Below are 26,571 nucleotides of genomic sequence, written 5' to 3'. Positions count from 1 at the left end.
TGGGACAGTGGCACGTTAACGTCCTATTTCATCTAAGTCGTCCTAATTAACGATCATTAATAAGGGTATGGACCTAAACTTACCTAAATCCTATCACCAATTACTATGTAAATTAAGTATGTTTGCCAATGTGTCATCCAGTCAAAATACATTAATAATGGCAATGAGTTATTGACTTGATATACCGCCGTAGTGATATTGGACTTGGATTCTCTGCCCTCCCATTTCGGTGTCCTTCCCGTGCCCTCCTGTTTTGTGTGGTCACGGTTAATCCATGCTAACATTTTATATTGTTTTTTATAAAAATAATAAGACAAAAAAAATAGTAATATAAAATATTGACGTGGCTTAACCGTGACCACACAAACATGAGGGCACGGGAAGGGCACCGAATTGGGAGGGCAGAGAATCCAAGTCCAGTGATATTGCTTGAAGTATTGCTTTTTGGTGGACCACAACCAAGCAATCATCATATCAGCGTGTTCATGTAAAAGGGAACTATATATGGACCGACTCATGAGGAATCATTTCTATCGTATGGTTTGGTGGTACCCAGTTTAAGATTCTTTTCTTTCATTGAAAAAGCTCAAGAGAAAAAATGGAAGGAAGAAGATAATGTAATTCTCTAGGCCCACTCCTTGAGAGAGAGGAATTGGTTCCTTTCCACAGAGGGAGAGAGAGGAATTGGTGAAAAAATGGAAGGAAGAAGATAATGTAATTCTCTAGGCCCACTCCTTGAGAGAGAGAGAGAGAGAGAGAGAGAGAGAGAGAGAGAGAGAGAGAGAGAGAGAGAGAGAGAGAGAGAGAGAGAGAGAGAGAGAGAGAGAGAGAGAGGAGGAATTGGTTTCTTTCTTGTGGAAAGGTAAAAGTGATGTATTTTCAATCAAAGTTTTGAAAGACACTAATTACTAATCAGGTAGCAGATTGGGATCTAGCGCCTAGGTAGCTTAGCGGATTTAAGCATATATTCATTATATATCATATAAATAAGTGTCTGATTATACTTGAAAATACATATTACATTGGAATAAATAAATTACAAAATAAAATGACATAGATTGTAAAGTATTAAAATATAATGAAGACATGGAAAAAAAACACATAATGTATGTTCATCTAACAATCTCCCTTAAAATCTCTTCCAGACGAGTTGCACTTGCACTAACAGGCTTACGGAAATTAAATCCTAGTTTACTCAGTCGAAGGCTTTTGTTTCTTCCTTTACTTGTTTCTGCTAGAAAGGCACTCTCCTTTTTGCCTGTAGGGAAGGATTACCTCTCCATGCACATATCTATTTAGTCAAAAGGCTAGTTCAATCCCTCTGAGGAAGTACTATAACTTAAATCACTAGAGAAAATAGGCAAATTGGAATAGTACAGCAACCGAAAGACTACTATTGACTATGACCTTAGGTATCGTTTGGTATGCAGATGGGACGGGACGGAACATAATGGAATGAGACGGGACGGGACTGGACGGAACGGAGATGGAGCAAAGATGCCCTCGGATGGAAACAAGGAGGAAGAATATGGAGATTGAGAGGTTATAATTTTGTGTTCCACAGATGTGGAACGAGTAGTTCCAGGGAGTGAGGCAGAACGAAAATTCACCCAAAATTCGTTCCGTGGAACAGCGCGTTTCTCCCGTTTTAGGCACACCAAACGTGGGACGGAACGTCTCGTCCCACTCAGTTTCATCCCGTCCCACGTACCAAACGGTGATAGACTAAGTAGGGAATGAAACATGAGGAAAGAAGTACATCTAATACTACAGTAAACAAAAGAAAGAACCTATCCAATCAATTAAAAGAGAGAAAACATAAAGTTAATATAAAGTATAGATGTCCCTTGCTTCTTCGTTCTTCGCTGAAAGCTCAGTTCTCTTCTAATCACTTTGATTCCCGTACACGAGTACCTTCCTTCAAATAGATATATTCCCGTTATTAATATGGATAGTACTTCTGTAAGCAAATCTCTTCTGTTTTTTGGCTTACTTTTAAGTCAATAAGTCATGTGCCTGGTAAGTGCAATCAGTCTGCCCCTTGCCTGTCCATTCAAGCTCTCGTTTGGCCCTGTCTTCTGTCCTGCTCTCCTCTATCGAGAATGGGTCTCTTGACACTGTCTTTTGGAAAACAGATGCCGCTCTTCAGGTTGACCTTCTTTGCTTCATCGCTTTCAGTATCCTTTGCTTGGTTAATTTCTTCCCGCTTTACTGATCTTGATTAACTAATAAGGCTTCTTTTTCTTGTTAGCAAGATAGGGGGGCAGGGGGGAGGGGGGCAGGGGGTAATCCTTTCAGTTATGAGTCAATCTTGTAGGCTTTTTTATTTTCTCTACTAGGCCCATTTTCTGTATGCAGAAGTACTTTTGTAAGGAGCTTATCCCGTTCTTATTTCTCAACTATAAGATCACAGAATGGCGTTGCAGTGATACTTATCGCTTTGAAAGTGAGAGGTATGGCCTATGTTACAATTTATTGAAAAAAAATAAAATGCAAAATGAAAGTTATATATTTTCCGTCTAAATAAGAATCGCGACCTAGACATGCGTCTAGACGAGTCTGGACGGATTAGGCGGGCGCCTAAGCAGTCTACGTAAGCACCTATGCAAGTCTAAGTCCCCTTTCTTAATTATCAAATGCCTAGGGAAACCAGAATAGTGGCCTACCGCCTAGTGCCTAGGCAGAGATTTTTAGAACAGTGTTTTTAACAAAAAGTATCAAATAAAGACGTTTCCGGTAACCCTACTCGTTTTTTATAACCCTTCTTCCTTTCACATAAAATGAAAACGATTAAGGTTACCAAAAAATTCAGACGAATCTGTACATCAAAAACCCGTAAAATGCAAGTCATTTTCGCAACATACTTCGACCCCAATGCTTAATTATGCACTTAAACACTTGCCTAATCGACAAAAGACAAACAGTTCCCAAGTCTTCCAAGTTGAAGCCATGCCTGGCAACATTTCATGCTTTACACACAAAAAAGAATACTTGTACATACGACGGGCCAATTCTATAAATCGAATATTGTACTCAAATATATATGAACAATTGCAGGAATGAAGGTTAGCCATCTGAATACCGTTTGCCCAACTATCGAAGATCAATAACGTCAAACTTTAGATCGGGGTTCATATAAACATCTGCACAGGTCTTGTAAATGGGTCCACCGTCTGGTGGCTGATCGTGTGGATGAAAACCACGGTGCTGGCACTGTCTAATGACTGACATGCCGCCTGGGTTTGTCAATCGGAAAATGCCATGGGTTCTGTACATGTGAAAAAACCAAAAGATATTGTACCAAAACCAATGCAAGGCCAGTAAAAATGATTTCTACGGTCACACCACCAATAATGCAAGATATTCAAGGAGATGTGATCGATCTTTTACCTTGAACCACCTTGTGGTGCCATGACAATTGCAACAGCTTCCGGCAACATAATCTGAACATGGAAGAAGCATTTGTGTAAACCACGGTTTTATAATTTTGTACATTAACATCTTAGCTTCTGTCCATAAAAAATAAATTTATATCCTCTAAGCACTTAAAAGTTGGTTTCCAACTGAGATAAAGAAAGCTATGCACAGAAGGTAAAAGGCATTCACCTGATATGAATAATGGGTATGGAGATCAATCGACGACATGAAGCAAGACTGTGTAGGATGCGTCTGAAAATTGTGCCATAGTGAACAATTGAATGGTCAGCATAATGATTGGAAATAAAAGAGAATCCCAGGGTAAACTTACGCATATATAGATTAGGCATTGAAACAGATGCAACTGCAGACATGCTTTTTATCATATTACATTTACATATTATCCTTTAAACGAAACCAGGAGTTATGGAAATGTTACTATTTTTGCTAAATCACAAACAAATCAAATATGAAACTGGCTTTAGTCCATGAATCAGAGGAAGGTCAAAGCATGATGTTTTGATCAGTGATTGAATACTCACATGTATCCAGCCAAGAGGAAAGAGAGATTGTTTATCCTGAACTTCAAATATTTCCTCTTCATTCGTGGCCTGACACTGTTAAGAAAATGTACAGTGGACAAGAGTTATATCTCCAGGCCAAGTATACTGATATGTGAGAACAAAACATGAAATAGTTCAAAAGGCACAAAACTGCCATACCGAATTCGAAGTTGACTCCTGTTTGGGTATGATGAGAGCTGTAACATAAAATTTTCTGTTTTTCTGACGAATAGAAATATAAAAACATTAGCATCTTAAGAAGTCAAAGACCTTGTAAATTAGTTATGCAGACTTACTAGTGAGCCTCCTAGGATGCCACAAGTCTCTAAGCTCTTGTCAGTATTTGACTTAGCCAGCTTCATGAAATGTTCCATCATTGTTGTTGACTGCATAGAGAAACAAATTATTAGGTAAGGGGAGAACCAACAGCTTTTTGTCAATGTCATTGGTTTTTGGCATACATGATCAAATAATTATCTTAAGTTTTTATCATCAGAAAGATCTTGCATTTAAAATTTTCTAATTTTTTGTTCCTGACAAACAGCTGAAAGCCCAGAAAGGGAGAAAATACAGTAAACATTAAATAACTTGTCATGGATCTTACAATATGTAATTCCAGGGGAGATTCAGCACGAAGTTCATCTGATGAAAGAGTCTCCAGTCCACATTCTACCTCAGAGGCTTGAGATGAAATTGCTGGGATCAAATCTTGTACTTCCGCAAGAACAGGCGGAGGAGAAGGCTGTCTGACAAGTTTTGTATCATCAGGAGTTTCTGTTGATTCAAAAGAAATGAGGGAGCAAAGTTCTGCTGTACAATCCTTCTGGCCACCATCAGTAGTCTGGGTAAGAATTGGTTCCAAACTTGACCTTTCAGGTTCCAAATCGCTAGCGTCATTTATATTTGTCTTTTCATCTTTTATAATTGTATGTTCATCTTCTATGGACTGCCCCAGTCTGTTTGCCCAGAAAATGATCAAAAAGTATAAACTCACCAAAAACAGAAACATATCAGGAATGAGAACTGCCTAGAATGTTTAAAAATCAAGTTCCCGTTTGAACACATTACTCCATGAAGAAAGATAAAAAGAATTCCTAAACCATTATTTAGATCCATTGCAACTGCAACTGGAGGTACAGAAAACCCAAAAAAGAGCTTCAGAAAGTTAACCAGGAGACATACCTTGGGATTTCAACAGGAGTCAAGTCTAAAATACTTGGATACTGAACCTACAATTTAAGAGAAAAGTGAACATTCCTTTTTTCTACTTTGAACCAAAAACAATAGTCAGATAGCATCATACCCCTATATCACTTTTGGGTGGCTGCCACTGTCCATTAAGCCCATTTGGGCCCAAAACAGAATGTCTGGAAAGAGTTTCCTCATTTGGACGTGGAACTATGGATCTACAGAAGGCAAACAAGCAAGGGCAATCAAGATCAGGAGCATTTCATAATATCAAACTTAACTCATTTTCTCACTATCCCCATACAGTACATGTGTGGCAAATATGAGACGAGACAGAAAGTAGAAACAAAAAGAAGGTTAAAATGCAATGACATATTAGCAAATTTCACATGCAGAATAATCTTGGCCTCAGATAAGATGGCTCTCAAAATGCGCTTTTTTTTCCATTAATATGCAGCTGGAAATCCTTTTTAAAATTCCACGTGTACATAAAAGGTTATATGCATAATTATCTCGATTCAGGAAAACCTCAAATTACCCTCTCATGGAACTAAACTAAATTTTGTGCGTAAAGCATGTAGGGCATATTCTTAGTGTTTTTATAAGAATATAAAGAAGATACCTTTGTAAAGTATATAAATACTTACAGTTTGCGAAATTGATGCTCCAAAGGCCTGGCATAGGAAAATTGTTGAGACCTTAGAGGTTGATGGACAAGTTCTCTTGCAGCTGGTCCTGCTGCCTGTCATACATGTAATACCATAAGGAAGTAAAAATTGTTTCAACAGGAAACGTATAATAGTATCAGTCGGAAGCAAAGTATAAGGAGGAAATGAAACTGGCAGGCAACAGAGTCAAAGAATGAAAATTGAAATCCGTAGTTTCCGGTTTTTTTCTTATGAAACACGTCTAATGTCCACTAGTATGATAAAGAAGTAAGCACTAACTGTACCTTGGTTGCATCGTAGCTAATCAAAGATTGCTTCTTGAGAGGGGATGCCACAAAATCAATTTGGTGATTATGGCTCCACCCGTTGTTCAACTTTCCATATATTCTGTTAAACTCATCGCTCTTCTGTTTCACTGTTGGCTTAAATTTCTGTTTCACTGCTGGCTTGAGCTCCTCGAGCTCATTCAGAGCATCAAACAATTTCTAAAGCAAAAAACCGAAATTATAAAGTGCATAGAAACAGAGAAATAAAAATAACTTCTATTATAACTAAAGATGATATGATAAAATTACCTTTTTCAAGAAAACCTTCTCTCCTTGAACAGATGCTCTATAGTCTCGATGACACGGTATTGTCTCAGAGACCAAACTGAAGTAGAAAACCAAAAAGTTTCACCATTATTTTTACGCATTTTTGTGTATGTCCGCCAACATTTTGTGTATACTTTTGCCCTACTTCATATAACCTAGCTGACTGTATAATTAATTGAGTGGTGCTTTCATACGTACCTTGAAAACCTTAGTAGCATAATGTATAGGTCTATAATATTCTTCTCGTGTCGAAATATGTCAGCCTTGAAATAGACAAATTTATTAGGAGCTGAAAAGACGTTTTAAACGAAAACAAGAAACTAAACTGTGGGGGAAATACATTTTTAATCATATTCATGTAATATAAAAAGGACAAGAATCTCAAAGGAACAATAAAAGATTGATACCATAATCTATATAACATTGGAATATTATGAGGAAAATGCACTTTGGTTTACATTATTGCAGCACCGGATATGCACGCATGGAGGACATGTATTAGAATATGAATGCACAAGATAGCATACATTGACACCAGAATAGCAAAGCCCTCACTACAAAATCGATAAATTTCCATAATTTGCGTGTGTCAAGCACGGAAACTGTCTAGAATGTTGCTTTTGTTCTCGCCATAGAAACTGCATTACTTTCCTTGATGTAGTTATTTCCTACTTGAATGTGAAGAAAGTTGAGGTTCCACCATAAAACCCATTGGCAATATAGGGAATAGCCCAATTACTTATAAGCATATGCAAGGTCCCTCCTTTCCCGGATGTGTGATTGATACTCGCAACAAGCCGCCTCAAGTGTGGCGAATTTTCAAGTCTAGCACGTGGGCAACACAAATCGGGTAACATAGACCACGTGTGGCCGTTGGGCTTCACACGATGGACAACTTGTCATCCCAAAACCAATTGGCAATATGAGAAGTAACTCAATTACTTATAAGCACATGCAAGTCCCTCCTCTCTCCAACATGGGATTGATACTCTCAACAAAATGATGATCCCTACAAGCGAAGCGATCAAATTTGTTGTGTCTGTTCTTCTTCAACTATTTTCTGTGATCCCATTGATCCTTCGGGTCCTATCGACCGAAAGCTACAAATTTAAATTTTTGACATCCTCCGAAACCCTAATGATCTATACAACATATTTGAGCTTCTGAAACTCAAATTACCTATAATTCTCATATCTAAATAAATAAATAAAAATTAAAAAAGAGAGAGAGCAGAACGCAGCATCTAAAATCCAAATTCTACTCCCATATAAGTAAAATTAACAAAATTAATTCGAAATTCCCAACCTAAATTCTAAATTAATGGAAATTTAATTCGCAAAATTGCTGATAAATTAAGGAGGGAGAGAGAGAGTGAAGTGAAACCTGCTTGAGGACATTGTTTGCGATCCGAAAGTAAATACGCAGAGGAATCCGATTGTCGACATCGAGTCTCTGAGCACTCGCAGCAATGTTAATTCTATCGGAAGAAGACGACGACCTCATCTTCTAATTTCCCAATTTTTTCTTTCTTTCTACACACGCAACATCCTCTGGGATCGAGAAGCTAGGGTTTTCTCGTTCCGATGCCAGCTTCTGAGTATGGAAGCTCGGGGGAAGGTCGTCAATGGCGGCTTCGTGCTCAGAGGAAAAAGAGGTGAAGAACGGGTGCGTTGCAAAGGGGGATGTAATTCTAACTGTCTCGCGGGGGTACATTGGGAAAGATGTAAAAATTAAAAAAAATAAATGATAGGGAATTGCTAATTATATTAACACCTCACAAATTATTGAATAAATCTCACAAACTTAATACACCCCACATTTGTTTTTTCAGTTAAAAATTATCTTAATACACCTCACTTACTTTCCCATAATACCCCCACACCCCACATTCTTAATATACATCTTATATTTTGTACATACACCCCACATTTTCTTTACATCACACATTTCTCAAATCTTATAACACTCATTTTTTATTTTCAGGAATTGAAAATAAAAGATGAATATGAATATAGAAGTTTAAATAATGCAGCAAACGCAAGATTAAATAATTATCGATGTCATCGAAATCACTAAAACAATGAAAACTATGAAGTCTTACCTCATTTGAAGTTTCTGAAACATCGATTTCGTGTTCCATTCATCAAAAACAATTTTTCTTAATCAACATGTTTGATAGTTGAGAAAATAATAATACGCTAAAAGTGATTTGGGGTGTATTTATAAATCTTTATTTTTTTTTTTAAACCTAATAAGGTCAAAATTATAATTGCATAGTAGAGTAAATAAGTCATTTAATATTAAATTTTAATGTGGGCTGTTAATATAAAAACCCTTGGGAATTGAAGAGATAAAAGTCAATTGTATTAATGGTCTCTCAATTTTAATCAAATTAGATTAATGGTCCATCAATTAAAAATATATTACCACTGGTCTCTTAACTCGTCAAAACGTATAGCTATGATCATTTTCGTCAACTTCGTTAGAATTTTATCAAAATGAGTTATGTTGTAATGAATATTGCTACAATTAAGGTCTTTCAACTCATCAAAACGTATAAGTATGGTTATTTTCGTCAACTTCGTTAGAATTTTTTCAAAATGAGTTATGTTGGAATGACCATTACTACACTTGGGTTAAAGTTGAGGGACTATTGTTTCAATTGGATTAAAGTTAAGGGATCATTTCTTCAGTTTGATTAAAGTTGAGGAACCATAGATGCACGTTTTGATGACTTGAGGGACCAATGATAATGAATTTTTAGTTGATTAACCATTGCTCCAATTGAGTTAAAGTTAAATGATCGTTGCTACAATTTACTCAAAAGATAATTGAAGTCACAGCCTCTATTGAAATTTTGGTCCTTGAATTAAAAACCTAAGAGTATTGATCCCTTAATTTATAATAATGTGAAGTATTGGTGCAAGTGACTTTGTACTATAACGATGGAGATGAGTGTTGTCCTTGCCCCATGACGTGTGTTCGAACTCCGTCAACTTTTTAATCTAACACCTAATTTAACAAATCTATGGTGTGGCAAAAAAAAAAAAGTAATGGTCATTTTGGCTAACTCTGTTAAACATCCATCCATTTTTTGCCCGTTTAAACATTATATTTTAGATGGAAGGTTTAACGGAATTAGCAAAATGGCTAATTGTTCCACATTATGCTAAATTCAGGTACCAATATCTACTGATTTTTAGTTCAAGAATCAAATCTCCAATTGAACCAAAATTCATGGACTAAACTCTAGTTAGGCTAAAATTCAAAAACTCTCTAATTTTCTCAAAAATTAATTTACAAGTCAACCATTGATGTGAAATGTGAAATAGTGTTTTGATCGAAATCAAAAAACCAAAAATTAAGAAACAGTGTTATAATCAAGCATGACTAATGACACACCACCTAATTGTTTTGAAGGGAATGTTTTTGTTCGTATACGCTTTTGTTAGCAGTGTTTTTATTTAGAAGACTTTGAAATTTAATAATTCAAGTAATTCTTGTAAAATTGGGTTTTTTTTTGTTGACATAGGTTTCTATTTTTTTTATTTTTTATTTTGGAAAAATGATTAATCTATCTGTCAAATATTGTGATAGAAAACACTTTTACCTCATTCAAAAGTAATTCCAGATTGAGCTTTTGCTCTTCTGTGCATCAAAGGATGAAAGATAATAATTATAATTAACTAAATAAAATTTAATTAAATTTTAACCGTTCACTCGTGAAAAAAAAAATGTGCGTTTAGGCTGGGAGTTCTATTGAAATACAAACTTGGCCCTTATGGACTCAGATCAGAAAAGTAAAAAGGTTAGTTTTGGTACTGGATCGTACTCCAGCCTTAGTGTCCTAAACCAATAAAGCCTAACAACTAAGTTCAACATCCATTTGATGGGTTAGGCCTAACTAATTCTATAATATTGTCTATATTTAAGACTACTGAGCAACTATTATATAATGAGAATTTTAACGAAAAGCTCATTGTACTGTTTACTTTAACAAAAACTCATATTTTTACATTAAAAATTCAATCCTGGTATTATTCACTTTACCCTTTATTTTGTCCTTATCGTTGAAACTCAAAGTTTTCAAATTTTTTTCATTAGTTTTCCTTTATATAAAAGGTTGAACGGTCAATTTAAGCCTTCAATTATCATCTCATTGAAAATTAGGTCTATAAATTATTGTTTTGGTAAAATAAGTCCCTAAATTCATAAAAACTACTAATTTTATTACTAATATTATGTTCAAATCTATTTTATCCAATTGTTAATCTAACATCTAATTTACCTTCCAAAGTTAACTTCATACACTATTTGTTCAAAAAAATAAATCCATAAACTATGAAAAATACCAATCTACCCTTCAAAGTGCATCACATGCAAGTTACGTAACTTAAGGTACCGTTTGGTACGTGGGACGGGACGGAACGGAGTGGGATGAGGCGTTCCGTCCCACGTTTGGTGCGCCTAAAACAGATGGAACGCGTTGTTCCACAAGACGAGTTTTGGGTGAATTTTCGTTCCACCTCACCTCCCTGAGACAACTCGTTCCACATCTATGAAACACAAAATTATAACATTTCCGTCTCTTTCTTCCTCCTTTTTTCCATCCGAAGGCATCTTTGCTCCCTCTCCATTCCGTCCCGTCCTGTCCCGTCCCATTCCATCTGCATACCAAACGATACATAAATTGACGAAAATTTGAATAGAATACCTAATCTAATATTAGGGATGTAATTTGCAGCTTTTATTAGTTTCAGGACTGATTTTCCCAAAAAAAAAAAATAGTTTAAGGACCTAATTTTACGTAGGTGATGATTTAAGGACTAAATCAATAGTATACCCTATGCTCATCTTAAAGAATGGCAAAAAATGATACCATCTCTAGACATGTGTCACGTGATATAACAAGTCTACAAGTGTGAAAGTACTTACTTTCGAAGGGTTTCACTTCGATAAATGTTACAAGCATTGGATAACTTAGATTCACAGGACCACAATAAAAGCAATAACCCAAACTAATCTAAATCATCCAATGTTCGTAGCATTCGTTTGACAACCGTTAACGCATTGAAGCTGGTTTTGAGTATCTCAGAGTCTATCTCATGGAATTCAAATTGACATGATATTATCTATATACACATATCCTTGTCAAGCAAACTTAAAAGTCAGATTACAAACTCTCCAACAGCAACTCGTTGCCAGATATAAGTATTCAATTTGATTTTTGGCTTACGGGTCAAACTTTTTAATTAAATCTACTCTGATTTCACTAAACGCGTTTGAAAGTCAGGATAATTATAATCAATCGTACACATTTTGTTAATGCCTCAGAGAACCTTGTTTGGTACAAATACAACCTGCATATGATAGGAACTTAATTAATAAACTAATTAAACCAAAAGGTTGTGTGGACAATCGCAAAACTCATGAGCTTGAAACATATAAGAAAAATATTAAAGAGAATCTCTAAAAAATGAAACTATCCATAAATGTTCAACCGTTTTGCAGTTTAATGTCAATTCTCATGTTAATATTACAAATATTGTGTCAAAAACACGAGATAACAGTACATTCATAGAGAACTCCGCTTTTAAAATAGTGCCCTTAACATTTCTCAAACATATAAACCAACTTAACCCTTTTCCAACCAAACAAAAGAAAACGAAGGGCTACTCCATTGACGTTGTTAATTATTAATGGGACCATACAAAATTATTGTCAATAATCATTAATTAAGGTCTAAATTAATTAGACCATACAAAATTATGGTCAACAATCATTAATTAAGGTCTAAATCAACGATGCAAATTACATGTACTTTTGAATATATTATGTTTAGGACCAAGTTCAGCTAACCTATTCGGATCCAAAGCCTAAAGGTATCCTCGTTTCCTTGCACTTTTGAGTCTGAAAATATTTGTTCTATAAATTTTAATACTTTAGAATACTCTAAGAAAATACGCAGATTATTTGAAGCTAACGAAAAATTTGTCAAAATTTTGAGTACAGTAACGTTCTATAACTCATATCGCCGATCCTATTTAATGTGATAAAAAAAATTTGTTGTTGTATTAGAAAATAGAAATAAATAGTGGTGTGAACATGCATCACATTTTTTAACTTGTTTTGTTATTATTGTTTTCAATCCAAAAATGTTTAGGAGAGATTGGCTACTTTCATCACTAACGTCAAGGTATATCTATAACCTCAAATCCAAAGAACTTACTTGTAGCATATAATTACCCACTGTCAACTATGACTATTATGAATTTACATAAAAATTTACATATTGCATACCAATGAGAACGGCTGATTGTACGTAGGTCATTTTCTTTGTTAATAAAATTGGGAGACAAGATTTTAATTGACCAGATGACTTGTCAAAAGTTTTCAACTAACACTTGTCCTTGATTAGAATTTCACACCGACTTGTCCGAAAAAATAATGTTAAGCAAATTGCAAGAAAACCCAAAGGAACAAAACACTTCCCAAACGCGCACTGACAAGAACGATTAATAAAGTTGGGACACAAGATTTTAATTGACCGGTTGACTTCCCAAGCGTATTTATACTAATACGTGCCCTTGACCAGAATATCATTACGATTTGTCCCCGAAATATAATATTAAGAAATCGTAAGAAAACCCAAAAACAGGGAAAGAGATCATCCAGACATTTGAAATTTAATCTAATAACTTTAAACATAAGCTCACTTTAAAAGTTAAGCATATGGGCACATACAAAGTGTGCGAGGAAATTTTTTATTTTTGGTTTTAAAATAGAAGAAGAGAGGAAGAGAGTGATAGAGAATGTGAGAGTGGAATTTTTTTTTTTAATTAGAGATATATTAGGATTACATGTAGGTGATGTTTTGAAAAAAAAAACAGCAAAATTTGATTGCATGAAATTACATTTCTGCCTCTTATTTCTTATTCATATTTTGTTTTAATTAGAGGTTAAACTGATAATTTTATAAGATTTTGATTGAAAATAAATGTTTTATTAATTAGTAGAGATAATAACTGTAGTCGTTGAATCAAATTTCAAAAACCCAAATTTATGATTTTAGTAGACTTGGTAGATGGAATCCGAGGACTTTCCAAAGAAAGAAACACCTGAATCAAAACAGAAAATAAACAATTTCAAATTTAAAGAAAAGGACATGGGAGAAAGAAATTTACAAGAAACTCCAACATTGGACCCCTGATTAACACGCAAATTATCGGCTATTGTGTCAGCTCATCATTCATACGTACCACGCGGTCGTCGCCAAACTCGGCGTCGTATTGTACGGTCGAGTGAAAGCAGCAGCTGAATCTGATTGCCCGCCGCCAACCGCCAGTAACTTGCTGGGCCGCCGATTTTATGCGGTCATGGGGTGCTGCATCTGCTCCGGTTTCTGGGCCTGCTTGGATAAGCTGAAAGCCGGCGGACGGTCCGCCGCAGCTGGAGCCGACGACGCCGAGGACGGAATCGAGTCCTTCGATCTCTTCTTCGACCTCCACGCGCTGCAAATCGCCACCAGCTTCTTCTCCGACCTCAATAAACTTGGGCACGGAGGCTTTGGCCCCGTTTACAAGGTACGTACGGACTCGTAAATAGCTAGCTTGATCAGGGCCAATCTCGGAAGTATAAATAATCACGCAATTGGCCCTTTTGTTCGCCGGAATTACTGTCTAATTGGGGGTCTTGTGATTGATCCCGGAAAACTTAGGTGCCGGTGGTTCAATGGATTATTTGTACTTTTGGGTGTTGTCGTGGCAGCATTAGAACCGCTGGTCTAATTGACTACGTGGCACTAATCGTTGACTTACCATTGAGCTCGCACTGTATCGGAAAGGATGATATTTTTTCTTTTCCCTTCAATTCAGTTTGTATTCATTAACTTTGGGAGGAACATTACCGTCTGTTCTTCAGATAGTAAATTGGTAAACATATGAATGTGTTTTTTTAACAAACGATAGTCTATACTATTCAATTGGGGATTTGAGAGATTTTAATGAAAATTTTTTGGAGGGGTATTCAATTGGGAATTTGAGAGATTTTAATAGATTATAAATCCATGAATTTTTATGGAGTTTATCTGATTTCTAAAGATTTCATGTAAAATTTTGATTCAATTCCTTCGAAATCTAATGAGGTGACGTAAGATTTGTAGATATTCAAAATACGCTACAAAATCTCTCAAATTCCCTCTAATTCCTCAACTTTTTCAAATTCTTTAAATTTAAATTCTAATTGAATACATTTGAAATGTTATAAACTTCTTTAAAATACTAATTGAATATACATGGATTTCTAAGGATTTTAATAAACTATCTTAAAATCCTAATTGAATACACAATGAATTTCAGAGAATCACTTAAAATCCTGATTGAATACCTCTAGATTCATTAAAAGAATTAAAATCCCTCAAATCTCAATTGAATACACCACTTTGATTCAATTCCCTCAAAATCTCTCCTGGGAAGATGTGAGATTTGTGGATGCTTAAAATACACTACAAAATCTCTCCAATTTCCTCTAATTTCTCAACTTTTTCAAATTCTTTAAAATCAAATTCTAATTGAATACACTTGCAATGTTATAAAATTCTTTAAAATCCTAATTGAATACATCCAGATTTTTAAGGATTTTAATATACTATTTTAAAATTCTTATTGAATACACATTGAATTTTAGAGAATAACTTAAATTCTTGATTGAATACCACTAAATTCATTAAAAGAATTAAAATCCCTTAAAATCTTAATTGAATACACCCCTAAATTAATCTGTACTATGAACAAGGAATTCAAACTTTCGTGCAAAGGTGAATGAGAGTTGAGCAGGAAAGTTTTGAGCATTTTTCTTTTTTGGTAGCTAAAGATGTTAGCTTTTTAATAAGACGATATGTATTCTAAACTACTCTAGGATAATTTACACTGAGCCTTATTTAACTGGTCTAACCCACACGTAGTTTAGATGTAACTGGAGATTTAATGCAGACGCGAGCGTATTAACATTGGCTAGATCCTAGAGTGGATGTGCTCCCCTATGTGTGTAGTTCGAATCACCTCCTGTATTTTATATTAGATTAAAGTAGAATATCGTCCCAAAAAAAGTTGTGATCTTTAACTGACCACTTATTTGTATTTTCTTCGGTTTATTGAATATTTACCCGACTTGTGTGCACCATGCAGGGTTTGATGCCAAATGGTCAAGAAATAGCTGTAAAGAAGCTGTCTGTAGATTCAAGGCAGGGAGCTAGAGAATTCACCAACGAGGTGAAACTGTTACTGAGAGTTCAGCACAAGAATTTGGTCATGTTATTGGGGTGTTGTGTAGAAGGGCCTGAGAAGATGCTGGTTTACGAGTATCTCCCAAACAAAAGCCTCGATTACATTCTTTTCGGTATGTTCGTCTTTACCGTTTCTGAGTTTTCATATGTTCATTGTTCAGCATCAGATTGAATTGAAAGGTTCATTTGGTTAATTATTTGAAAATTTCAGATAAACAGAAATCTGGAAGCTTGGATTGGACGACAAGGTTTCGGGTGATTATGGGAGTGGCAAGAGGTCTTCTTTACCTTCATGAAGAGGCCCCGGAAAGGATCATTCATAGGGACATCAAAGCTAGTAATATATTACTAGATGAGAAGCTGAATCCGAAAATCTCGGATTTTGGCTTGGCAAGACTCTTTCCTGGGGAGGACACTCATCTCAATACATTTCGGATTTCTGGTACTCAGTGAGTAGTCTCTTTTCATCACTTCTTTCTGCGTTTGTGCTGTACAAATTTTTTACCATTTCATCCTATTCGTCGAGGAGCAATGAAAAACGAAATTGAGTGAATTCTTTTGTTAAATACAGTGGTTATATGGCCCCTGAATATGCAATGCATGGATATTTATCGGTGAAGACAGATGTTTTCAGTTACGGAGTCTTGGTGTTAGAGATTGTGAGCGGGAGAAAGAATCATGATGGGCAGCTCGAAAGAGAAAAAGCCGATCTCTTGAGCTATGTAAGTTACTTCTGTGGAATTTTTTTATGCAAATTAAGAAAAGAATAACTTAAAATATGATCCCCGATATTGTGACTAACGAGAACTGGTACCTTTATAATCCTAATTAATTAGGCGTTCCAGTTAAATTACCATCCGCAATGTTCATCAGCATATAAGCAGTGCTATTGTGGCTTCCATTGAAATGAGTAGATGAATATGTTCTCAGTCAATTCATTTATTCCTCACAATGTTCCCTTGCTCTCTTCTGCAGACATGGATGCTGCATCAAAGAGGGAAGGTATTGGACTTAGTTGACCCAACCCTAGCCAAGTGCAATCCCGACGAGGCAGCAATGTGCATTCAGCTAGGACTCTTATGCTGTCAAGCAAGCGTTGCAGAACGGCCAGACATGAACTCCATCCATCTCATGTTTTCGAGCGATTCATTTACCTTGCCGAGGCCAGGTAAACCTGGACTTCAGGGCCGTGGAGGACGTTGGACGACCACTTCTACTTCCGCTTTCACCAACAATACTAATGCCAGTAGCGGATACACAGGCGCCACCAAGGCCTCCGGCGGGAGCAGTTTTATTGAGGAATATTCTAGAAATTCGATGTCTCATTCTTCCATGGACGAAGGTAGATGATTAGTCATAACCTCCATTTGTAATTCAATTGTGTTGTGAGCTTTATGTGATGTAAAGTAATCAATGTAATCATGAATCTCAATCTAACATGATATAATTTGTTTTATTCTTTGATAATCCAAATGTCAAAATTTTACTATTTTAAGGTGAAACCTCTGTTTAAGGCTGTTTTACACCGACCACGTAAGAGAAAGAAAAAACCTCAAACCTTATACAAATCAAACAAACAGAAATCATGAGTTACAGAGAACAACATTTTCAACTAACAATTCCCAGAAGCCCTGCGCTCCCTCGGTTCATCGCCAGGGGGACCTTGAAGGCCGTCTTTGTTCAGAATCCGAAGCACAGAGGGCGGGGCTTGAAGAATTTAGCCTTCACAGCTCACCCTCTTTCCGGCTTGTAAACCATTCTGCCATGCTGTTAGCTTCACGCCAAATTAACCTCGAATTCAACTGCTGAAATCCAACTTGCAGGTACCACATTGTGTCACATTTATATATTTTCTTGTATGGTTATATGAAGACGATTTTTATCTGCAATTCAAATATTTCTTGTATTTCCTGTATAATTTTCTTGTATGTTCATTATTCATATCGCTATATGGGGTACCGCCAATGCCAAAGGAAAATTTCTTGCAGTATTTGGTATCGAAAAAAGAGAGAAGAAATGGAATTGAATTTGTTGAAATGGAAGCCAAATTGGCAACTCAGAAAATGCTGCAACCACGACCAAGTGATCTTCCTCATCTCCGTTGCTGTTTGCACTGTCGTTATCCTTGTGGTAACCTCTCTCTCTCTCTTGAACACCGATCTCTCGCTCATTGCAAATTTGATTAAATATCTAATTTTTAAACATGTAAAGGATCCTCTAATGTTTTTTGTTTCAATCTGTTTCGTCAATTCTTGTAGCTGTGGAGGACGGTACTGATGACACCATTTAAGCTTATAACCGTGTTTCTTCACGAGGTGAGCCATGCAATCGCTTGTCTGCTTACTTGTGGTAAGGTAACAAATTCTCTCACCCTTCTATCTAAATTTTTCATAATGGTCGCGTTTAGTTTGAGACGAGATGATAAGATTAATTTGCAGGTGGAAGGGATTAAAGTTAACGCAGATGAAGGTGGAGTCACACAAACCCGCGGTGGCATATCCTGGCTAATTTTGCCTGCCGGATGTAATCCTTTTCCTATCCTTGACCATATTTGTTTTTCAGTTAGTTTGCACATTGCATCTGATTTAGTTGTTACCCTTATCATCTTTCGATTTTGTGTCACGCCAGATCTTGGTTCATCGTTCTGGGGGATGGTATTGATTCTTGCGTCCACAAAACATCTCACTACACAAATCGCTGCTGGCTGTTTCGTTGTTGCTCTAATTATTGTGTTCTTTTTAGCTAAAAATGTAAGTCTTCGCAAATCCATCAATTTCTATATTTATAAGGAAGTAAAACTTTTGAACTGAAATCCTTATCCTGTTGTTTTTGTACTACTTGATATTGTACAAGTGGACACTTCGAGGACTTTGTATAGGTATGCATTTCGTATTCCACTCGAAACACCTTCCTGTTACTAATAGCACAGGATGCAACTTGACGTTTGTGATTTCGTTTATGTTTTACATTTTGAACGACCAGGATTCATTGTTTTATTTGCTGGAATTTGGTATCTGCAAGAAGCAACGCCGGTTCATATGCTTAGGGAAGTGATTCTGTTCACCGGTAATTGCAACTTGGCGATTTTGGTTCAGCTATTGCTTAAGAAAGTAGCATATACTTGAGGTTTCCCAATGCTTACTCGTTTTTGTCTAATTGCAGGTGTAATGAACAGCTTGTTTTCGGTTTATGGTAAGAAGAAACATCATTTTATCCACATTTTAACTGCTTGTAGAGTACTCATAGATGCCTCGTAACATAAACATTTATCGGTCAATGCAGATATCTACGATGATCTTATATCGCGTAGAATCAATACGAGTGATGCTGAAAGATTTGCAGATGAGTGTCCCTGCTGTACTGGATGTGGATGGGGTGTCATTTGGTGAGCCTTTATGTCTTCTCCTCCCCTCCTTTCTTTTTATCCATTTTCTGTTGTTTTCTAACTACAAAGAACCTTACGCGCAGGGCATTCATATCTTTCACATTTCTCTGCGGATCCGTGTACCTAGCTCTTGTGATTTTATCTCCGCGTGTGTGACTGTCTCGGAAACAGATAAACACAATACACCGCGGAAGATGTTACAACGTTGGATTTGGGGGGTTTCATATATTTTCTCACTCTGTCATACATTTTGTTACGAAGAACACATTGCAGTTTGGCACGACATGAACTCCGTTCATCGCATGCTTTTTAGCGATTCATTTACTTTAGCCGGATGAGGGAAACCCGGATTAAAAGACCGCGGAGGAGGACGTTGGACAACTAGTAGCTAGTATTCAGTGCTGCTCCTTAGGCTTCTGGGGAAGTAGATTTGTTGAGGATAAATCTAGGAATTCGTTGTCTCATATTCTTCCATTGATGAAGGTACATTACCTTCATTTTATGTCACATAAAAGCACTTTTTGTAATTGTAAATCTTATGCTAATATAATATAACATGTTTTATTCCTTCTACCACGAGAGAGGATCCTCGCCGGATCCTCTTTGTGAGGATCTCGATATCCTTCAATCACATTCGTTCATCGTACATGATTTCTCACCGTATGATATATGATGAACGGATGTAATTCCACTCTTTTCATTTGAAGTTCCAAGTTCGATTCTCACTCCTGTCACTTGAGTTTCCAAGTTTGATTCTCCCTCTTTCCAAGTAGCACTTGTAAAAAATGAAAAATATGCTTCTGAAATGCGGGTTAGGCTAGTTGACTATAGTTGAAATTCGAAACGAAACAACTGACGTTAAACACCATGGATGAAATTTGAAACATCGAAACACTTGCTGATTATAAATCCTTCGATTAAGAAAACAGAAAAAAAAAATCCGACATTAAACCATATCAAATCAACAAAAATACGCGCTAATAATGTAGAGAACAAAATCCTTCGAAGGCTATCCTAAAACCATATGTCCTCGACATCAAAATTTTAAATCGTCTGCCTGCTCAACTGCAGTTCTTCAGGTAAACCAGATATTTCTATGCTTCGGTGATTGGGTACTCGAACACAACATCCTTTCCTGAAAGCTTCCGGTAAACAGCAGAGAAGCTCTCCAGCTTGTACTCGGTGTTGTTTCGTTCCTTGGGGTCCAAGAACACCTGCACGACATCATGAGGATAAAAGAGAAGTAAATTATCCGGTTTTTATAAGACAGAAATTGTAGAAATCAAACGAAGAAATATATGCAAGTTTGTTAGAAATCTGTTCTTTCCTGCTGAACATACTATTTCATCAAAGTTTTGAATGTTTACCTTCATTATCTTGGATCCATCCAGACGGTATCTGATGCGCTTTCCAATAATCTCAGCAGGCAACACAACATCTTCCAACATTGCTTCATGCACAGCAGTTAGTGTACGAGTGCGGGGACATTGAGCAGCTGACCCTTTCTTAGGAGGCCTCACAATCCTACGTGTGGCAATCAGGATCACATCCTACAACATGACAAACAAGAAGGCCAGCATAAACTTCACCGAACACAAAAGAAACATTGCACATAAATGCACAGAAGAGGGTGTCACTTTCTATCAACAAACAAATAAAGAACACAACGTATTAATCACCTTCCCGCTGAACTTCTTCTCAAGCTCCCTCACGAGGCGAACATGGATCTTGCGATAAGCCTTCCTAAGCCTATAGGGCACATGGATAACCACGGCCTTCTTGCTTCCAGACACATCAACTTGACTGCAGCAGAAAGAATGTAACTCAACCAACGGAAAACTGTTTATAAGACATACGAATTCAATAAACAACGCTTACATTGCTGAGTTGATATAGAGATCCTTCAGGTCACTCTTCAGCTCCTGATTTGTGTTTTCCAAATCAAATACTGCCTGCAGAGATAAGTCATGATCAAAACCCGAAACTTCAACAACAAAGTAACTAAAAAGCACAGTAAACAGCAATATAGCTTACTTGAGCAACCGACTCTTCGAATTCAGTCGGCTCAGCATTGTTATCCTTGGAAATCTTCTTCCTTGAAGTATACATCTTGGCTAAATCTGACTATATAACATAGGCATTAACCACAATCAAAATTTTCAGCATGCAGAGACATGAAAAAAGGGGTAAGTTTCGGATTTTCGGCAAATCAGACAAATGATAAACAAACAGATAATAAAGGGTGGGATCATATTCTGGAACAAAACTCAAAACCCACATTACAATTTTGCAAAAATTGATGCTTGGATAATAAATAAACATCTTCAAACCCTTTCAAATTCATGTGAAATATAAACCATATAAGAAATCTAAGATGCATAGACTCGCTACAGCTAAAAGTCTCAAACTTTCTCACAAAAAGCAATCAGTCGAGCAGTGAATCGAAGGTACGAAAACGAATTGAGAAAGATGAAACGGGTATTTGGGGATTTAGGGTTTTGGGGTTTACCTCGAGGAGAATCGAGAGCCGGAGCGACTTCTGCTTTTGAGTGGCAGAAAACCCAAGAGCTCTGGCTTCGGCGGGTATGGAGAAACCCTAAGGATGGCTAATAAAAAGGCTTTAAGGAGATAGAACGGACGGTTAGATGATGAATCTTTTAAATGAACGGTTATGATAGCCCTGGGAGTATCAAGTAGTAAAAGATTGGGCTTAATGCCCAAAAACCAAATTTGCAAGCTTAACCCAACGGGCTTTTAGAAAAGGCCCTTGGAACTGTCATTTTGTTTTGAGAAGAAATTTTTTATTATGACGGGAACACGAGTGGTACATCACGTGTTTTTATATATGTGGTGAGAAATTTTATTTTTTAATTTATTATATTTTTAACACACATATCCCATCATTTGTATAGTGACACATGGTGTGCTACTTCGTGTGCCGGTCACACTGAAAAATCTCTCTATTTTGAGACCCTAAACTTTAAATGTTTCCAATTTTCCCCCAACAGTTGATGTCTGCACAATTTTCGTTCATTATGTTCGTATATGATCAAGTTTTAGGGGAATATACGTAAACAAAATGCTAAATTCACGAGAAAGATTATTAGGGGATGAAGAACAAATATCCGAGTTTGTTGAATACGAAAGGGACAGAAGGAAGACAAAATGACGTAGTGGAAATTTACAAATTTAACATTTGAGTTCCGTTAGGAGGCCATGATACTTTTTCGAAAAGAGCATGATGTTCTAATTTCAACTCACTACTTTGCCATGATGTATGATGAATTTTAGTCATCCAAGTTCGTTTAGACTTCCAAAACCGCATTTTAAAGTTTGTAATAAGAATCGGACTTTTCGTTTTTCCATCCGATTAATGTTTTGTTTTTTTCCTAAGACCTCCTAAGAACTTCCCAAGGTTTGATTAAGTCTATTTAAGCCTTATGGCTACCAATGTAATTCATCAATCCTTTCGGATTTTCTCTCAAACTCTGGTGGACTCCAGAAAACTTTATTCTTAGGGGGCATACGTTTGCAACCCTCTACGCTCATGCTGCGTCATTTGCTACTTCATCTTCATCAAATTCAAAGGGGGCTCGTTTGGAAGTACTTTTAAAATAAATAAAAGTGCTTTTGGTAAAATTGATTTTGAGTACCAAAAACATTTTAAGTGTTTTTTGGAAGAAGTACCAGATATGTGTTTCTTATAAGAAAAGCACTTAAAGTGTTTTTTTTAAGAATCCACTTGAATTTTTGCTAAGGATTTGTTTAAAAAACATTTTAACTAAAAGCGTTTTCAATCATTTTAAAAGTACATCTAAACGATTTTTATTTTTGTGGTACAGACTTATATTATACAAAATGCGCAAAATAGCAATGCACAATTTGATGAAAAAAATTATGAAACTAATGGCCGGAGGATTTTTTTTTTTTTTTTTTTTTAATTTTTGGAGAACCTTGGTGGTACAAGAGAAATTTATTGATATGAAAAAAAAAAAAGGTTACACCTAGTCAGGAGGGGACATAAACTTTACTCCTCGTAAAGCAAGAAAAGAAGGGAGGGGCATACACATTACCCCTCTTGAAAAAGAAAATACAAGAAAAAGAGGGGTGGACATAGGACCAAACCTCTCTAAAATAAAACCTAAAATGTAAAAACCTAGAAGATAAACTGCAAAACAAAAAAGGAAAATAAAAAAAATAAAAAAAGTTTTACCAAATCAAATCAAAAGGTTATGGATAATCTTAAACAAATTAAAAGGTTTACATGACGAAATAAAACAAAGTCTACAATTCAAGAGACATTGATAATGCTAAGATTTTTCCCTGTTACCAACCCTAGGGAATTATTAATTTGTTGTTCAAATTTGTGATGAGGAGATTCTGACTTGTCAACTAAAATTAAATTCAGACCAACTTTCCAGTCTGGTAATCATGAAAATTGCCTATTAGTCTTTTTCAATTTGTTGAAAGAAAAAAAAATCTACTAATAAACCAAATATACAATCGATACTTTAATCAATAAGACGACTTGACATTGGTAGCTGTAGCCAACTATATTCCATGTACAATATCAAGGTTGAACTTAAAACAAAATTGACAACCCATAATGAAAATTTGACATAGTTTTGTATCAACCATAATCAATGGTGAGAAAACAAGACTTAATGTATTAACATGTCTGCTTAAGGATGAAAATTTACATCAGTAGATTTTTCGATCTATGATCCATCGGAGTGAGGGGTTAGGCAGGTCGACTGTTTTAAAAATCCCCGCCTAGCGCCGCCTAGGCCTCACCTAGGCGCTAGGCGGTTGGCTACCGCCCCGATTAATACCTAGGCGTTTGAAAATTTAGAAAGAGCGCCTAGACCTGCTGATGTGCCCGCCTAGCCCACCCAGACACACTTAGACACCTGCCCAGGTTGCGACTCACTTAGACAGAAAATAGATAACTCTCATTTTGCATTATTTTCTTTTTAATAAATTGTAATAAACTTGTTGAATACTAAAATGAACACAAATTATATGCTTGTTACCCATGTTTTCATTATGTTTCAATACTTCATAATATGTGTCATTCTATTATGTAATTTATGATGTAATTTTATATATTTTAAGTATAAACAAACACTTATTTACACGAAATATAATATATTTACTTAAATCCGCCTAAGCCTTGCCTAGCCGCCTAGGCACTAGGCCTAACGTCTTTTAGAACCTAATGGGCCCTCTTTCAACTATGGATCCTATTTCAAGTGGGACTGTTAGAGAAATTTTGAATTCTATGAGATTGTGTATTGTTAATTTGAACTATTGTCATTTTGTCATCTCAGGTTAAGGGAGTTCTTTTCTTTTTAAGATAGATAGCAAGTCTTTTCTATTGCATTCATTTTGTTAGTGCTTCAAGTTGGTGGAGTCTCTTTGATCCACTTGACCTGCAAGAGTCTTAAATCAAAGCATTGCCGCAAGAAAATCTTGTTTCCTTAAATTGACTAACTTAGTCATGATTTCTCCACCATCCCACTAACTGGTTAATGAAGAAAATTGAAGCTCAAAAATTTGAGGCACGGCTTCATTTCCATTTCTAGTACCATGTAGAATGAAGCTGAAATTTTGATATGAAAATGCACTCAAGGAGACAACGGACTCAAAATCTTAGTGTTTGTCTGATAACTATATTATTTTAGCATTGACGCTTTTTTCATAAAAAAAGAAAGTTCAAATCAACAACTTGCACAATTTTGTGTGTTGGGTAGAAAATTTACAAATGCTTAACACTGGATGGAATGATCTACATACTAATTTGTATCAAAAAGTCATAAGTTGCTAAAGGGTTGTCTAAAAAATAAGACCCTCAACCTCTCTCTCTCCCCCTCTCTAACAAATAAGTCATAAGCTCCTACTTTGCTACATTTCGTCCGTGTTCCATATGCTACATAACAAATCACTGTCAAACCAGTTGGTTTCTGCCACGTAGCAATCGCTGGCACAATTTCCTGGAAAATTTGGTGCTGAGTCCGCTGACACAGTTTCCTGCAGATTGAAGGATTCCGTGTCATAGCCATTGTTGTCACCGCAATGGAAAGGAGGGCATTCCGGAAACTGCACAGTCTTCGACATGTCCATTGGCTCTGAAGGAAAAATGTATGGACCTGTGCAGTACTCTGCCTTTGTGTTCTGCTTTTCGACATCTAAATTGTACATTGTTGCACTCATATTAATTTCTTCCTGCACTAGAATTTGTGGTGGCGGCGATATTGTGGCTGTAAAATGTGGGAAGGTGTTCTGTTCGAGAGGCTGCGAAATGGTATGGTTTTGGTTTAACACAGCTGAAGAAGTCGATATTTCTCCTCCTATCTTCTGCTGCAACCTTGGCATCCAATAGCACCTTATCATGTTTTGAAACTCTACGCTGCTCGTGTCGATTCGGAGATGCCGGGCTTGTTTCTGCACCCGTGTTCTCCAGTAGTTCTTGATTTCATTGTCTGTTCTTCCCGGTAAATATTGCGCGATTTTCGACCACCTACGATCACAAAATGAATGAACTTGCAACCATAAGTATTTTACTACGGTTTGAGACCAATAAGCACCATACTATACTATGCCAAGTTTCAATAAACTCCGCACGAATTTACATCCTCGTAGTTTAGATTAGATTAGAATATCGCTCAAATTAAAAGTTGTAAGGAAATTGGGTTGTTAAGTGAGGTAGCTAGCACACCTGTTTCCCATTTTTGAGTGGAGGTCAAGAATCAAGAGCTGTTCTTCCGGACTAAGATTTCCTCGCTTAACGTCGGGTTTCAGATAATTCAACCATCTCAATCTGCAACTTTTGCCAGTTCTCCTTAATCCTGTATAATTAACCAACGAATTAAGAAAATATAATCAACCAAAGAAGAAGGACTCTAACTACGGTCATCAGCATGCAATCGTGTTACATATGGTTACCTGAACGTTTGGCTAGCAAGTTCCATCGGCCTTCGCCGTGACGAGCTATGTACTGAATAAGAAGAGAGTCTTCTTCAAGAGTCCATGGCCCTCTCCTAAGCTCGCCATCGTCTTCTCCAGAACTACTACTTAGGGTTTTAGTCTTAGTCGACATACCAGCTCTCAATCATAAAAAGAAGGGCAAGCTTTTGATGAGTTTAAACAAAGCCAGACTATAAATTTATATGCAAAATATAAACAAACACACAGATATATATGTGCGTGTGCGTGCGTGCGTGTGCGTGCGCGTGTGCGTGTAGTATACCCAAACCCTGTTTCTCCTGGTTGGGTGGGGGGCAAAGCCAGAAACTTTTCAAAGAAGACTTGTAGGGTTGCAAGTAAGTTCAAGATGCATGCATGTAGCTTCCACTGAGCTTCTATTAGTTCATCTCTAATCAAAAGAGTTAAACATAGTTCTGTCTAGGATTATAGTCTTGTAAAAAATTATTTTTAAAGAAACAATGTCAGGCCATATTCATATGTCATCTCT

General features: G+C 36.4%; 5 protein-coding genes across 9 annotated transcripts; 2 read left to right on the top strand and 3 right to left on the bottom strand.

The window, feature by feature from the left end:
• Nucleotides 1-2,850: 2,850 nt before the first annotated feature.
• On the bottom strand, nucleotides 2,851-8,244 carry LOC103455508 (AMSH-like ubiquitin thioesterase 1). Its single transcript, XM_008395100.4, has 14 exons — nucleotides 7,813-8,244; nucleotides 6,628-6,692; nucleotides 6,412-6,487; nucleotides 6,121-6,321; nucleotides 5,816-5,910; nucleotides 5,284-5,386; nucleotides 5,163-5,209; nucleotides 4,585-4,936; nucleotides 4,277-4,366; nucleotides 4,140-4,202; nucleotides 3,960-4,034; nucleotides 3,607-3,669; nucleotides 3,391-3,443; nucleotides 2,851-3,268 (listed from the first exon to the last, which is right to left on the bottom strand). The coding sequence occupies exons 1-14, from the start codon at nucleotides 7,930-7,932 to the stop codon at nucleotides 3,094-3,096; spliced, it is 1,578 nt and encodes a 525-aa protein (XP_008393322.1). The 5' UTR covers nucleotides 7,933-8,244; the 3' UTR covers nucleotides 2,851-3,093.
• Nucleotides 8,245-13,512: 5,268 nt separating this feature from the next.
• Nucleotides 13,513-17,201, top strand: LOC103455507 (cysteine-rich receptor-like protein kinase 44). The gene is made up of 5 exons (XM_008395099.4): nucleotides 13,513-14,012; nucleotides 15,615-15,825; nucleotides 15,924-16,161; nucleotides 16,284-16,434; nucleotides 16,688-17,201. Exons 1-5 carry the CDS (start codon nucleotides 13,806-13,808, stop codon nucleotides 17,060-17,062), a joined length of 1,182 nt encoding a protein of 393 aa, XP_008393321.2. The 5' UTR covers nucleotides 13,513-13,805; the 3' UTR covers nucleotides 17,063-17,201.
• A 191-nt stretch (nucleotides 17,202-17,392) lies between these two features.
• On the top strand, nucleotides 17,393-19,670 carry LOC103431238 (uncharacterized). 4 transcript variants are annotated; one of them, XM_029092955.2, is made up of 10 exons: nucleotides 17,393-17,535; nucleotides 17,701-17,842; nucleotides 17,971-18,066; nucleotides 18,151-18,235; nucleotides 18,341-18,462; nucleotides 18,566-18,590; nucleotides 18,695-18,778; nucleotides 18,875-18,904; nucleotides 18,995-19,097; nucleotides 19,181-19,670. In XM_029092955.2, exons 2-10 carry the CDS (start codon nucleotides 17,729-17,731, stop codon nucleotides 19,251-19,253), a joined length of 732 nt encoding a protein of 243 aa, XP_028948788.1. In that variant the 5' UTR covers nucleotides 17,393-17,535; nucleotides 17,701-17,728; the 3' UTR covers nucleotides 19,254-19,670. The 4 variants fall into 4 exon arrangements, with proteins under 4 accessions (XP_028948788.1, XP_008367596.3, XP_028948789.1 ...); XM_008369374.4 differs by having other exon boundaries at nucleotides 17,396-17,535; nucleotides 17,720-17,842; XM_029092956.2 differs by having other exon boundaries at nucleotides 17,402-17,535; nucleotides 17,686-17,842.
• A 299-nt stretch (nucleotides 19,671-19,969) lies between these two features.
• On the bottom strand, nucleotides 19,970-21,762 carry LOC103431224 (small ribosomal subunit protein eS7). Of its 2 annotated transcripts, none has more exons than XM_008369359.4 (6): nucleotides 21,607-21,762; nucleotides 21,132-21,221; nucleotides 20,976-21,049; nucleotides 20,777-20,900; nucleotides 20,465-20,647; nucleotides 19,970-20,311 (listed from the first exon to the last, which is right to left on the bottom strand). In XM_008369359.4, the coding sequence occupies exons 2-6, from the start codon at nucleotides 21,204-21,206 to the stop codon at nucleotides 20,192-20,194; spliced, it is 576 nt and encodes a 191-aa protein (XP_008367581.2). In that variant the 5' UTR covers nucleotides 21,207-21,221; nucleotides 21,607-21,762; the 3' UTR covers nucleotides 19,970-20,191. The 2 variants fall into 2 exon arrangements, with proteins under 2 accessions (XP_008367581.2, XP_008367582.2); XM_008369360.4 differs by having other exon boundaries at nucleotides 21,132-21,217; nucleotides 21,607-21,759.
• Nucleotides 21,763-24,738: 2,976 nt separating this feature from the next.
• On the bottom strand, nucleotides 24,739-26,270 carry LOC103431221 (transcription factor MYB62-like). Its single transcript, XM_008369358.4, has 3 exons — nucleotides 26,043-26,270; nucleotides 25,816-25,945; nucleotides 24,739-25,617 (listed from the first exon to the last, which is right to left on the bottom strand). The coding sequence occupies exons 1-3, from the start codon at nucleotides 26,194-26,196 to the stop codon at nucleotides 25,002-25,004; spliced, it is 900 nt and encodes a 299-aa protein (XP_008367580.1). The 5' UTR covers nucleotides 26,197-26,270; the 3' UTR covers nucleotides 24,739-25,001.
• Between the last annotated feature and the right edge of the window lie 301 nt (nucleotides 26,271-26,571).

Source organism: Malus domestica, chromosome 14, assembly GCF_042453785.1.
Source record: "Malus domestica chromosome 14, GDT2T_hap1".
Lineage (NCBI taxonomy): Eukaryota > Viridiplantae > Streptophyta > Magnoliopsida > Rosales > Rosaceae > Malus > Malus domestica.
Note: the sequence above shows the minus strand (reverse complement) of the source record. Positions and strands in the feature narration are given on the sequence as shown.

Excerpts from the sequence above, each read along its gene's own strand:
- LOC103431238 (XM_029092955.2), top strand. The coding sequence starts at position 17,729 with ATGGAATTGAATTTGTTGAAATGGAAGCCAAATTGGCAACTCAGAAAA. Across the intron at positions 18,779-18,874 it reads GGAAGTGATTCTGTTCACCG|GTGTAATGAACAGCTTGTTT; the intron begins GTAATTGCAACT and ends GTCTAATTGCAG. Across the intron at positions 19,098-19,180 it reads TGTGGATGGGGTGTCATTTG|GGCATTCATATCTTTCACAT; the intron begins GTGAGCCTTTAT and ends CCTTACGCGCAG.
- LOC103431221 (XM_008369358.4), bottom strand. The coding sequence starts at position 26,196 with ATGTCGACTAAGACTAAAACCCTAAGTAGTAGTTCTGGAGAAGACGAT. Across the intron at positions 25,946-26,042 it reads CTTGCTAGCCAAACGTTCAG|GATTAAGGAGAACTGGCAAA; the intron begins GTAACCATATGT and ends TTAATTATACAG. Across the intron at positions 25,618-25,815 it reads CACTCAAAAATGGGAAACAG|GTGGTCGAAAATCGCGCAAT; the intron begins GTGTGCTAGCTA and ends TTGTGATCGTAG.
- LOC103455508 (XM_008395100.4), bottom strand. The coding sequence starts at position 7,932 with ATGAGGTCGTCGTCTTCTTCCGATAGAATTAACATTGCTGCGAGTGCT. Across the intron at positions 6,693-7,812 it reads CAAACAATGTCCTCAAGCAG|GCTGACATATTTCGACACGA; the intron begins GTTTCACTTCAC and ends GTCTATTTCAAG. Across the intron at positions 6,488-6,627 it reads ATGCTACTAAGGTTTTCAAG|TTTGGTCTCTGAGACAATAC; the intron begins GTACGTATGAAA and ends TTTCTACTTCAG.
- LOC103455507 (XM_008395099.4), top strand. The coding sequence starts at position 13,806 with ATGGGGTGCTGCATCTGCTCCGGTTTCTGGGCCTGCTTGGATAAGCTG. Across the intron at positions 16,162-16,283 it reads TTTCGGATTTCTGGTACTCA|TGGTTATATGGCCCCTGAAT; the intron begins GTGAGTAGTCTC and ends TGTTAAATACAG. Across the intron at positions 16,435-16,687 it reads AAGCCGATCTCTTGAGCTAT|ACATGGATGCTGCATCAAAG; the intron begins GTAAGTTACTTC and ends TCTCTTCTGCAG.
- LOC103431224 (XM_008369359.4), bottom strand. The coding sequence starts at position 21,206 with ATGTATACTTCAAGGAAGAAGATTTCCAAGGATAACAATGCTGAGCCG. Across the intron at positions 21,050-21,131 it reads TCGAAGAGTCGGTTGCTCAA|GCAGTATTTGATTTGGAAAA; the intron begins GTAAGCTATATT and ends TTATCTCTGCAG. Across the intron at positions 20,648-20,776 it reads AGAAGAAGTTCAGCGGGAAG|GATGTGATCCTGATTGCCAC; the intron begins GTGATTAATACG and ends GTCATGTTGTAG.